The sequence below is a fragment of the Pituophis catenifer genome, unplaced genomic scaffold, assembly GCF_029215685.1.
Source record: "Pituophis catenifer annectens isolate HBS135680 unplaced genomic scaffold, rPitCat1.0.hap2 SCAF_1, whole genome shotgun sequence".
Taxonomy (NCBI): domain Eukaryota; kingdom Metazoa; phylum Chordata; class Lepidosauria; order Squamata; family Colubridae; genus Pituophis; species Pituophis catenifer.
In genome coordinates, this window is record NW_027256881.1 from 102,142,326 (window position 1) to 102,156,434 (window position 14,109).

Genomic DNA, 14,109 nt, shown 5'->3' on the forward strand with positions numbered 1-14,109 from the left:
GTATTTTTGTCTGATAAAACACTCCTGTTGGTGCTCAGAACTGGTGAAGATCCATCAAGTCTGTCTGAGATGTTAAAATTTACAGGTTTAGAAGGAAATTAACATTGTGGATAAGCTTTAACTCTTGAAAAATAATCACCTGAGCTAAGTGTTTTCTTTTTCTTTTTCTGGTTTGAACAATGGAGTCAATTAACATTTTAAACATTTGTACTGCTACATTTATCTCTTAGCAATGGAGTGAAAGGTCTCTATAAACAATTGAAATAAAAGAGGTTGTTTGACACTTGTTAGAAAGTGACCAGTGTAATTGCACAATTCACTCAGGAAACATGGTTTTTTTTTTTAAGTTTACCCTGCAGCACAGGATTTACATGTACATGCACATTTAAGAAAGAAATGTGTTAATACCCCGGTAACTAGAACATGATCATTTGTGATTCAGTATTTTCTCCCTCTGTCCATTTGTTTCATAATTTGGAAACCGAGCAGCAAGATTGGCTGAACTTGTGCTAGCATGTTCCAATAATGCATTCTTCCCTTATGTGAATAAGAGAAATTTTTTATTACGCTGTTTTTATTATGTGCTTGACTCATGGGATGCTTAGCTATTTCATTTTGCTTTGAAGAATGAAACAAATATTTTGAAACAACTGCCACTTTAAATCCAGAAATGTATTTCTGCTCATGCATTGTTAGGACTGAATCCATTGGTATTGCCACTTTTCAGTTACATTGATGTAGTTATGTATTTTAAAAAGCTGTGTGGAAATATTTCGGGGAAACACTTGGACAGATGAGCATCTGTTCACAGGCTTAGTAGTGTCTGCACATAATTGGCAATGCATATTAATGGGAATCTGTTTACTTTCATTCAGTTAGTCTAATGCAGTCATTGCATACAAACTTAACTGAATTGCTTAAGTTTGAGCCTAAAGCAAAATGCCCTCCCTCCAAAGAAATGATATAAACAATTATCACACACACAAAAAACGCTGGAGGTTACAACCTGATTTCCAAATACTTACAAATGTAGTTGCTAGTTGTTTAATTTTTATTTTTTTTTCATAATGAGGAGCAGCAGTGCAGAGAACGAACATGTTGGGACTACCACAGTTAAGGAGTTCACCATAGACAAGGTCTGGTGCCTGTTCATGTGATGATGGCATTCACTTTGTTTTAAGCACCGTAAAGCACAACCTTTGTTGTGAATTTAGTTTGTGTCAGCTTTGTTAAATTTGTTGAACTTGCTCTTTGGAAAAGTTGGTTCCTGATTAGCACAGGAGTCCCTGACTTTTGGGGTCAATGGGCACATTTGACATGCTGATAGTTTATCCCAGGTAGTCAAAGAAAATGGCTGCTATGGAAAGGAGGGGGGGAGCTTGTCCATTCAGAAAATGGTTGCCACAGTGGGTGTGTCAGTGGTGAAATCCAGATTTTTTTACTACCGGTTCTGTGGGCGTGGTGTGGCTTGGTGGGCGTGGCAGGGGATGGATACTGCAAAATCCCCATTCCCTCCCACTCCTGGGGGAAGGATATTGCAAAATCTCCCTTCCCACCCCACTCTGGGACCAGCCAGAGGTGGTATTTGCCAGTTCTCCGAATTGCTCAAAATTTCCGCTACTGGTTCTCCAGAACCTGTCAGAACCTGCTGGATTTTTTTATTTTTTTGCTTTAATTTATAAGCCGCCCTTCTCCGGAGACTCAGGGCGGCTTACAATGCGTTAAGCATTGGGCACACCCCTGGGGTGTGCCCATTGTAGAACTCTCAATATATCAGAATGCAGACCTGCACAATTTCTTGATACCATCTTCTAAAATGGCCTTGCCTGGAACTCACTGTCAACTCCTTTTTTCCTGTGCAGGTTGCCCCATCTGCAACAAAGTGTTGGATTTCAGCCACTCACAGGTTTTACTTTCTAACTATGCCAATACACCTCAGTAGAATCCAAGGATATTTTTGAAAATAAAATGAGGAACATTCTTTGTTTTGGGACATGCTAGCATGCTTTTTAACTTTCTTCTAAAATAATAATATTTTTTTTAAAAAAAACACCGTTAAAAGCTAGGTATCTTCTGGCACTAAGTTATGGATTCCCAGATTCATCTTTTTCACCAGTTTGCAAACTTCAGCAGTTTGTAGAATGGCAAACTGTTGCATCAGCTGTTCATATTTCTTTTCTACTATTTAGGCCATCATAAAGGATATTGCAGTTTAGATATGGTAGCTCTCCTCAAAATTAATAGTATTATTATTTGATAATGTTGATATTTTTGAATTATTCTATCATATTGTATGGTATGTTGTTCTATAGGCCATTTAGAATTAGATCACTAAAGCGTCATAAAAGCATTCATAATAAAATAAATAAAAACTTGAGAGCCTTTTAAGACTCCAGCTGTGAAAATACATAAGACTGATAATAGTAAGTTGTTCTTTAAAGACAATGTTCTACTGAAAGCTTTTTTGGATACAAAGGAAGCTCTTGATTCCTTAAATATGAGCATTTCCTTTCCTTTCAAGTATTTCATTATCAAAGCTGATCCAAGATACACAGTATCACACTGCAACACATATGTCATACTGACTTTTTTTGGTAGTTAGCAATTTTCATGAATTACACATTATGGATAAAAGAAATTTCCAAATAGATAAAAAAAGAAAACATTAATAACCATACAGTACCTAAATGTATGGTGACTTGAATGAAAGTTGCAATTTCATTCAATTGAAATTGCCCACCCCCGGAGTAGTGGACAATTTCAGCAAAACTTAGTATTATATTATTTGAAAGATTAAAGACAGTCTCTGAAAGCATGTGCCATAAACATCAATTCATTTTTATTGGTACCAGAGTTTCCTTATTGTGTTTAGCATTTCCTTACTTGTACTCTGTCTTGATTATTTGTTTAGTAGTAAAAGATAATCTTACCACTATTGCTATCCATAATAGTGAAATACCTATATAAAAGCAGGAGTGCCAAATTCAACAGTCCCTGAAGCTACAATTCTTTAATAGAAAAATATGCTTCCATCCAGAACAGGTGTATACTATTCAGTCATCTCCTTCCACCAACGAAGAATAGATAAGATAGGATACTTCTTACCTGCATTAAATTTCTGTTTAGTTTTCTGTGAATGTATTCAAACACTAACACTAAGCTAAAAAGAAATATGACTTTTTTGAGTTTTTGCTAGTTTAAAATATATTTATTTAGAACAATCGGACTATTAACTCATTTTTAAGGTATCCAACACAATATGTGACCACTATATTCCTATTTTCTTACTTAAAACTCAGCTGACTAGTTCTTTAAAATGTGCTAGACTAGAGAGCTTTGATCCACTGTTGCTATATCATAAAAAGACAGGATAATTTTATTCCTAACCATAATGGTTTTAACCTTGTGTACTAATTTGAATTTGCTTGTGAAAGTAGAATCTTAAATGAGATACAAATGAAGAAAAAATTGCTAATGGTGGCAGTGTATGTCTAATGAGTACTGTGTAATAAACCATAACCTCTTGAATAATGCTGTAGAAATCTGTATGATTATTTTGGATGGATAAGTCCCTGTATACGGCTCATTACCATCTGGCATAATATGTATTGATATAGTCCATAATTGTGAACTATTTGACATGCTGTTTTTAACAAATGTGACTTGCCTGGTTAGGACTTGTGTATAGGGAAACGTAACAAGAGAATTACAGACGGTCAGTCTTGCTACACATCATGAGAAGTAGAATGAAGGTCTTCTACATCAGGTTCCAATCCAGTATCCATGTATGCAGATAAAGGCCAGCTACACAACTAAGAACCACCTATAGGGATCCACCCGTGCAGTTCCTCACCATCTTTCTTCAAAACAGATGGTCTGATCTGTCAGTTCTGAAAGTGAGTGTATTTTGGGAGTGTATGCTTGGAATAAATCTAGCCCGAACAGGTGATGCTGATAGTATTTAGAGGCATCTCTGCCAACCATCTGCTGCATTACCTTGGCCATGCTGGATTGGGGCTTTCCCTGCTTTCCTTGTAGCCATCTGTTTGCAAGTGGCTGCATTGATACTAGAACCTTGTTTTCTACATCAGACCTGCATATTCTCATGTCTATCATTATCCCAAGCCCACAATCTCTAGTTTTTTTCATACATTTATTTCATTCTCATACGTTATTTTTCAGAAGGATATATAAGTGTGGCTATCTGCCAGTGCAGCAGACATCATTAAGACAGCAACTCTGTCCATCCTTTGTAGTATTTCTTGAACCAGGTGTAGAAGTTTGCCGGCAGAAAGAAGGAATCGGTAGTCTTTTGCACAAAATGAAAATCCACTCAGTAGAATTTTGTTTCCAAAAAGGTTGAAGAGTTTCTGGTTAACTTAGTCCGACTTTTCTATTACTAACTTTCTTTGTTAAGTTACATTATCTCATAGCAGGCATACATTAAATATAATAAAATATCTAGCAGTTTCCTTTACAGTATTAATTATAAAAGCCCCTGACTTTGATACAAATACCCCACTTCAGCTGTTTCCCTTTTGAGAAGTTTATTAAATAACTAATTGCACCTGAATATAGATGGGAAGTAATCTTCACTAAGCATGTCATAGAAAGCAAAGGACAGAAAACATCCATGTTTGCAATGAGTAGAGAGACTGCACTTGGATTACTATGTATGCCTCTGGTCCTTACAATTTTTTTTATTTATTTAGCATATGGCATACATGGCAGGGAAATCTACACATGTTAGACACAATGCAGTGCTGACAGCCTGGGTTGCTAGTTTATTCTGTTTGGTGCCTGTGCATCTATCCTTGGTGCACTGCGGGGGGCGCGGGAACTAGCTTTACACCAATTAGCTAGCAGTATTCGGGTTGCTGGATCTTCCAGGCTCCTCCACCGGTCTCGCTTCATCTCCGGCCAGGTCCATCACTGGCTTCTGCTCTCCAAACACACGAATGCAGCTAGGTCATAGCAATGATTAAATGGAAATAAATTTTAATAAGTATGAATTATTTTCATGTAATTTCCAATAAGATTTGGCTTTAATTTGAAACCTTTTTAATAAGCAAAGGAATCTTAAACATTTTGCCTAAATGAGCTATTGCTCTCCTTTTTATCATGATACGTTACTTCTACTAAGAATTAGATTATTTGATTTTATATATAGGTACCATGTTTCCCCGAAAATAGGACATCTCCTGAAAATAAGGCCAAGCCTGATTTTTGGGGTGGGCTTAAATATACGCCCTCCCCCAAAAATAAGCCCCCCCTCTCTATCACACACACACACACACATACACACACACACACACACGTCCCTCACCCCCCCAACCCTCCCAAGGCAGCCACATCCCTGCAAACTCCTGCGTTCCCCATCCCTTTCGCTACCAAGCGCCCGCCGTAGCAGCCTCAGCGCAAGCATCGCTGCCCCGGGGCTTCCTTTGCAAGGCGGCCACTGGCGGCCAAGCTCAGCCATGGGTGAAGAGCATGGCCATGGCTGGACTGGCTGAGCTGTGTCTGTCGGTGCTGCCCTCGGCGCGGCTGCCCGATGCCTCACTGCCGGGCGCCTGGAGAGAGTAAACTGGACCTGCGAGCTTGCCGGCGGGCACTCCAGTCAGTCAATGCTCAGGCAATTGGAGTGGAGAGGAGCAGGGGAGAAAGGGGAGGCCTCAGGCCACCGTCACCATAGAGTGGGAAGCACACTCCCAGAGCGGCCGCTGCCCTGGCTGAGGTTTGGAAGCCGCAGAGGCAGAGTTTGGGAGAGAGAAAGAAAGACTTCTGCTGCTTTCCTTGCATGCAGCCAAAAGCAGAAGCAGCAGAAGTCTTTCTTTTTCTCCCCCAAACTCTGCCTCTGCGGCTTCCAAACCCCAACCAGGGCAGCAGCCGCTCTGGGAGTGTGCTTCCTACTCTATGGTGAGGGCTGGAGCTGGACCCTGCAGGGAGAGCTGGCCCAGGCCGTGGCATCCGCGTGGGTGCTGGTGATGGGTGCCGGCGGCATTGGCTATGAGCTCAAGGACCTGGTGCTCACCGGCTTCACCCACACCGACATGGTGAGGCCTGGGAGGCGCGCAAGCGGGGGGTGGGGGACAGGCACTCGTGCTGCTTGGCGCCTTCGGGCCACTCGCTTTCTACACACACACACCCCGCAGGACAGGAGGGGCTTGATGGCGGCTTGCGAAGGGAGCCTCTCTCTGCCAGTCTCCCGGCCGTGAGTGCACAGGCCACCCAAGCCTCCTGTACCCCTGAACTAATAAGACTCCCCAATAATAAGGCCAAGCCCTTATTTCAGGATTCAAAAGAAAATAAGACCCTGTCTTATTTTCGGGGAAACACGGTAGTCCTCCACTTAAAATCCCAGTCGAGAGCAGAATTTCCATTGCTAAGCAAAAAGTGGTTGTTAAGTGAGTCACACTTGATTTTACAACTATTTTTTGCCATGGTTGTTAAGGAAATCAGTGCACTAGTTCAATGAATCACATGGTTGATACAACTTATTTTAATTTATTGTTTTATTCATATTGCTGCATTACAGTGGTTGTTATGCATTTTGTTATACTCTAATGAGGTTTCTAGAATGCATGCTGATGTATACATAAGGTTTGATCATTGCTGTTAATGCCATTGATTACTATGTAACCTGGTACTGACATAAAATGGGGCTTTTCAAATGGAAGAGAAAATAAATATTAAGAGAATTCAAATATTAATCAGTAATACATTATTACAATTTGCATTTGCAAGGTTAACCCTTTCCTTTTTGTATCTCAAATATGTATTTGTAATCATAGTTTTCATGCATAACTGTGTGTTTCCTTACTTAATGGTAGAAGTATAAGTCACTAATCCTTTATTGTTCAGATTAATGCAACAATTAATAGCACTAGCAATAGCGCTTAGACTTATATACCGCTTCACAATGCTTTACAGTCCTCTCTAAGCAGTTTATAGAATCAGCTTATTGCCCCCAACAATCTGGGTTCTTATTTTACTGACCTCGGAAGGATGGAAGGATGATTCAACCTTGAGCCGGTCAGGATCGAACTATACAGTCAGGATCGAATAGTACAGTCAAATTAGCTTGCAATACTACATTCTAACCATTGCACCAGCACGGCTCTTAATAAAAATAAAACATATTTTTAATTGAAGCTGAATGTATAGTAAAAAAAAAAAATCTTTTTTCTTAAAATGATATTCATGTGTAGCAGAATTTATTAATCCATTAATTTCTCATTTTCCATTTTACACAGTGCAAGTGAGGAAACAGGCAAGAAAGTGACAATGAACCATAGTTACTTTTGCATTTTAACTAGGATATGTCTTCAATATACAATTCTTGGCACACTCTGTTTACAAATATCACCCTTACTGTATAGCAGGATACCAGGCAAATGCTGTTGCCTGTAGAATTAATGTTTAGGAATGATTTGATGGAGATCAGTATGGAACTGTTTATTCTACATTGGAATAGGGTGAAAATATTTGATACAGTTATTAATTTTGAAATGAAGTAAGTGCAAGAGGCAAAAGACTACATAAGGGTCATTGAATTAGTAGCTTTGTTCTAAAAATGTATGAACGGTAGCTTGACTGTTTAGTGGCGAAGAAAGAAACTGCTGCTCTCTCACACTTTTCTTCCTTTAAATATGTTCTAGTTCTAGGATTAAATACTGATACTGAAAGATAAGGTGATAGTCCCCACTTTGTCAATTAGATGGCCATTATGTAAGACTCTTGGTTTAGGCAATATTTTTTTTTCTTAATGTTACTTCTTGTGCCATACGTTAACTTCCATCTACAATATTTTCTCTGTAATTATCTTCACTGATTTATTCGTGAAGAGATAATTTGATAAGATTGCAATGTTATGTTTGTGTATTAATTATGAATGCCTTAATGAACTCAGCAAAGCTTGTCTTGGATTAAACATTTTATTCCTGTTTTTTTATAACCTACTTTTTCTTCTCTTTTACAACCAACGTCCAGCATTGTAAAACCTAAAGATATTGTAGAATTGTAGAAACTCTGCCCAGAGTTACGTATGTGTGAGTTGAGCAGCTATATAAATTTGTTTAATAAATAGTAGAGATATAGAAGTGAGAAGAAAAGATCAATTACATATAGCATCCTACAGCTTTCCTTGGACTTCCCTTTGCTATTATGCCTTTCCAAAGAGGCAGAGCATTCTCTCTCCCCCTCCCTCCCTCCCTCCCTCCCTCCCTCTCTCACACACACACACAGAGCATCTTTGGATTTCTACCCCTGAAGGTAGCTTAAAACATATTCACTTCAACCATAAGTATTTGTGGATAGGATAAGGGGAAAAGAGCCATCATGTCTATCATGACCCAATGCATATGATATTATCTAATTTACATCATTTGTGCAATGATGTCACGACACTTGTGAAATAATTGTGACTTGTAAGCTATCCAATTACTAGACAGTATGATTGAAAAAGAGGAGTTGCTTACAATTATTTTTCTATACATGTTCTGTAGAATTGGCTTGCAAATTATGCATTTAAAAGCTCTATAAATACTGTACTCTTAGCTTTCATTGATTAAATAAATAACATTCCCTCTCAGTCTACATGTTTTGTGCCATACTTCAATAACTTTAATATTTGTGATTTTAAAAGTCATTGTTTTATAATTAATTTGGAGGTGGATGCAGTAATTATTAATTCTTTGAATGCTCCAGGATTTATATGGAAATGTTTCCCTTTAAACATTAATCTGAATTGAACTGCTGAAAACAAAAAAAGCTGATGTTCTCTAGGAGATGTTCAAATCCTTGAAAATTGCCTACAGCTATTTAATAATTTCTCACAGTACCAGAATTCTATGCTATTTCAATTAAAAATAAAGGAACCTGAAGAGGATATAGTTAGCTAAATGTTATAGATGCTATTTGGAAAGTAAACAGAAAGGAAGGGTAAAATAGAAAGGGAGAGTTGGAAAATACTACATTTATATATTGTTGAAATTTTGTATGATGAGCTGAACAATGAAAATTTTATTTTCTTCATTAAAAGCTTAATAGGGGAAGAAAAAGAACAGTAGTAATTTGGGTTGGATAATGAAGGGTTGTGTTTCAGGTCAAAAAAAAGTCTTTTCTCCTCAGGATATTAATATGTACCTTTGGGAAAAACAAGCTATCTGTTGAGGAAGCTGCAGCTTTATGTCCTCATCACTAGAGATCATCATATGCCCTTGGATCTTCCGAAGTCAGAAATGGCAGATTTCAGTTGCTGAGACCAGAGGGCTCTCATTTGTGATTCATGGCAGGTATTCAGCTCAATCTGCCCAGAGCAAATCTGTTTAATGTTGATCAGCTGTCCATCTGATAAGTTGAATTGATATGGACATTTTCCTGGGAGGACTGCCCTGACAATGACAGCAGGAGCATCAGGATGCCTTATTAGTCTCTGTCTTCTCCCTCTCACCCACATCAACAGTAGAATATATTAACCCTTCCTTAGACCTTGGATTATAGCAGAATGCAGTTTTCTGTTCTAGAATATAAATGGCTTGTATTTCTATTTCATTCTGGAAGACAGCAAAGTTTAACAATGATTAGAATGTTTCTGTCCCATGCCACCATGTGTACCTCCATAATGTGATATATGGCAATACTAGTTTAGCTATTGAATCAGAACGACTGCTGCTGAAATAGGATACAAAATGATGATATACCCATAAGACTATTTTGGTCAATTTACATCATTAACTTTTTTTTTCTTAATAATTATTGATGCATTAAAATTGTCAATCCACATTTGAAGAATAGAGGAAGGATTTACATTTACAAGTTTTCCAAGAAATAAATATTCTGCTTCAGATAGAAATTGTAATCAAAAGTGATCATTGGCCAAATAGGTCCAAATAGAGTGAATGTTACATTTGTGCTGAAAAAAATATCCAGTTATGCTCAATGTTTTTTTTTTTTAATATCTGTGACTCATGCAATGGTTCTGCAACTAATTGTAGTACGTCTGATCTTTACTTTAAAGCCAACGAACTCTTGCAGAGATCACAGAGTTGATCCACACAGCTTTCCTTGTGCATCGTGGAATAGTAAACATTAGTGAACTGACATCCTCTGATGGAGCATTGAAAGATATGCAATTTGGAAATAAAATGGCTGTCCTGAGTGGTGATTTTCTTCTAGCGAATGCCTGCACAAGTCTTGCTCAGCTGCAAAATACTAAGGTAATGTGATTTCTGTTGTTTTAAATGAGAGCATTTATGTATGTGTTTTATTTTGAAAAACTGCTCAATTGCTGCTTTTTGTGAGCTTACCTTGTTAGAAATCTTAGTGCTTTGAGGCATTTGGTGTCACTTTACATTGTACATACATCCTCTCCATCTGAAATTTTACTAGAGATGAACTGTCAACTATGTCAGATGAACTAAATATATAAATGTGTACTATGAAATTATTTCTCATATTGATTCCGAAAGAATCACTAGTGAGATTAGCAGGAAGATCTATCCTTGCAGAAAGAGTGAATTAAAGTAAATGAATTATAGCAGTTTTGATTCATTGAGCATCTTTTCAAAACATGAAAAAGTGTAAACATGGGGAACAAGTGAACACTGCTAGGCTGGCAGCAAATATTCATTAGTAGAATAAGATTTTTATAACAAGAATGATCACAGGAATCACAGGCCATGCTATCTGTTTCATTCAATATAGCCAAGTTATAATCTATAAACATATTCTTTGCATGTCTGTCAAACATGTATTTTGTGAATTGGCTCTTTTACTAAATCTGTTTTTAAAATTAGACAGAAGAATAGCCATGGATTTCAATGAAGCAGAAATGCTTTATGTTATTCTGTATCACATACTATTTCTAAGCAAATAGATGTAATTATTTTTAGCTTGCCACAGTTCAGATTTAAAACACAGTGACCTACAGAATTATGTGACTTCTCAACTAATTAAGCTTCTTGTTCTGAAAGTTATGCCAAAACATATTATCATTTTGTTCCTATTTTAGACAAATGAAAACTTAACGAACTTTTATGGTATATTACCTAAATGGAATCCACTCAGTATTTATATCAGTTCATTCTCTCCTGTCTTAAAAATAGTATAAATGCTTGATAGATTGATATGATATTGTAAAAGATACCTTTTTATTTTTTGCATTTATTGTAAAATTATGTTTTTAAAAGCCAAAAGTTCTTCCTCTGTTATTTTTCTGCTATGTAAGGTATACGTGCAGCTAGTATATTAACTTAATTTTATTTATTTACTTTCTTAATTACTTAGGTTTATTATACCTCAGTTGCTACCAACTCTCAAGCTATTTTAAACTACATGCTAGTTCAGAAAATAGATTAATACAATAATAAACTAGTGTGTGTGTGTGTGTGTGTGTGTAGATAGATAGATAGATAGATAGATAGATAGATAGATAGATAGATAGATAGATAGATAGATTTGGAAGATTTTAAGCTAGGATTTTAACCAGAATTTTAAACATTTTAACTAACTTATTTAACATGACACGGGAAAACACCCAAGATTTTAATTTTTTGCATAGATAGATAGATAGATAGATAGATAGATAGATAGATAGATAGATAGTATAAAGTAATAATAAAGTGACACAATTCAAATTATATTCTCCCAAGGATTAACAAATTGTGAAGCTAGTCACAAATTTTTAAGTGTTTAGCTATATATCATGTCAGATAGTCATGAATCTGCAAGTTACGCTTGTTACCTTTTAATGCTCCTCTAACATCTTTTCTGCATTCTGCTTGCCTTTCCATTTGTTATTTATAATCCCTTCAGAACTTCAGTATTAATTTGGGGACCTGTTAGAAATAACAACTGATATGCTGTCCATATGCTGACCATGCTGTCCATATGCTGACCATGCTGTCCCCAGTTAAGAAAATTTTATAGACATATTACAGGTAGTCCTCGACTTACAACAGTTCACTTAGTGACCGTTCAAAGTTACAACATTACTGAAAAACGTGACTTAGACCAGGGGTCATCAACCTTTCGGACCTCAGGGACCACTAAATTCATAATTTTAAATCCCGCGGACCACGAATATGATCTGCCTAATGACCGGCTGGGTGGGCGTTACTAGGTGGTCATGTGACTCAGTAGGCTTGGTTAACTCGATGTCACTCACATCGAGGGGTGCCTCACTTGCCCCTCCCCTCCCAGCCACTCCTCGCCTCCCCACCTGAGCTCTTTAGGGCCCCAACAGGAAGCAGTTATTGGAGCTAAGCAGCCACCACAAGAAAGAGTTGGCAAAACAGCTCATTTCAAGTTGGATCTGACCAAGAAGGAGGCTCAGCAGAAACACCTCACTGAGGACTACGAGCATAGGCTTTCCAAGCAGAGGGAAGAACTGCGGGAGTGCAAGGCCAGGTACTGGCGCCTGGAGGCTCAGCTGGCTGAGATAGTCAGCCAGTTCCATGCCATGATGCAGTCCCACTGGAACAAGGTCCTCCGGCTCTTCGCCATCAGTGGCACGTCCCTCCAGCCTTCGCCCAAAGCCCTGTACCAGAGGGCTGAAGTAGACCCCAAGTCGGAATTTCTGTCCCCCTCTGACACATACAGAAAGACCCTGAAGGGCAAGACTCTGCAGCAACACAAACGTTCATTGCATGCATCTGGCCCAGGGGCTGTAGTTTGAGGACCCCTGATTTAGTGTAATATAAAAAATGCAAATAATTTTTCTGCGGACCACCAAAATTTTCTCATGGACCACCAGTAGTCCACGGACCACCAGTTGGTGACTGCTGACTTAGACCATTTTTCACACTTATGACTGTTGCAGCATCTTCATGGTTATACGATTTACATTCGTATGCTTGGCAACTGACTCAATTTTATGACGGTTGCAGAGTCCAGGGATCATGTGATCAACTGACAAGCAAAGTCAATGGGGAAACCAGATTCACTTAACAACCATGTTACTAATTTAACAATTCCAGTGATTCACTTAAGAAATGTGGCAAGAAAAATCATAAAATAGGGCAAAACTCACTTAACAAATTTCTTACTTAGCAATATAAATTTTGGGCTCAATTGTGGTCGTAAGTTAGGACTACCTGTATAAACAGATAATAGAAAAACAGAATCTGCACATGGGGGCAAAGAATACATCTTATCATTTTTTGTTCATTATGAATTGCTCACATTGTAATTTACCTTTAAAATGGCTGTTAATCAGTGTCTGACTGCTGTCATTTTAATAAAATATGTGTATCTTAAAGACTATAGGCTGCTTTGTTTACAATACTTGGAGAAAACTTGCAGGATAAATTCATGAAAGTTCTGCTTTGTGCAGTTTTCTCAACTTTTAATTCTTACTGTACCACTTGCGATCCCTATATTTTGCAATCTGTTAACTAGGATAACAAATAAATTTAAATGAGTTATGAATTCATTACAGTAGTAATGCTAGCCATGAGAATCTACAGAGAACAAATAGGCACAGATTTGTTTATTGATTATTGAAGCAAATAGTATAATATATGTATCTAAGATTCCTAGTGTTACTTTGCACTATAAGTCCAAAATTAATTGTATCATGATCTTATAGCTAATTGTCAGAGCTTTTCTGCAAAGCATTTATCTTGTTTCTATCAAGGCTGACAATTACATGTGAAAAATTTGGCTTATAATGAAATGTAGAGCTATTTTATAATTATCAAGGGTAAAATTAGCGAAGTCAATTATTTTCCCTTCAGATCTTTCCCAGTAGATCTTAAAAGAGTGCATCGTAATTGCCTTAGGTAACACTTTGATTCTTAAATAATCATTACTTTAAGAATGTTGCTAATCTTGTCACAATGTACCTTTTTGCAATAATACTATATAAATATATCACTGTTGAGTGAATCTATTGAAATGTCAGTTATAAATTGCATGCCGTTGTTCCACGCAAACAGATTGTATCTGCAATTTTAAGTCATGTTATGACTTTTCTCAACTCTTGCCATGCACATACCCTTTTCATAGTAACATATGAAGATCATGTTTAGAAAGTGACAATTTCAAACTTTTTTGGTCTAACTAAAATTACTGTTTTCAGTTCTGGAATTCTATTTTCTTGTCTTTTCA

The 14,109-nt window shown here is 37.3% G+C and overlaps 1 protein-coding gene across 1 annotated transcript in view; it reads left to right on the top strand.

The window, feature by feature from the left end:
- Positions 1–14,109, top strand: part of PDSS2 (decaprenyl diphosphate synthase subunit 2) — an 82,157-nt gene that overhangs the window by 19,225 nt on the left and 48,823 nt on the right. Inside the window, 1 exon segment of the mRNA XM_070953613.1 lies at positions 10,019–10,217. Within this exon segment, the coding sequence (XP_070809714.1) occupies positions 10,019–10,217 (199 nt within the window).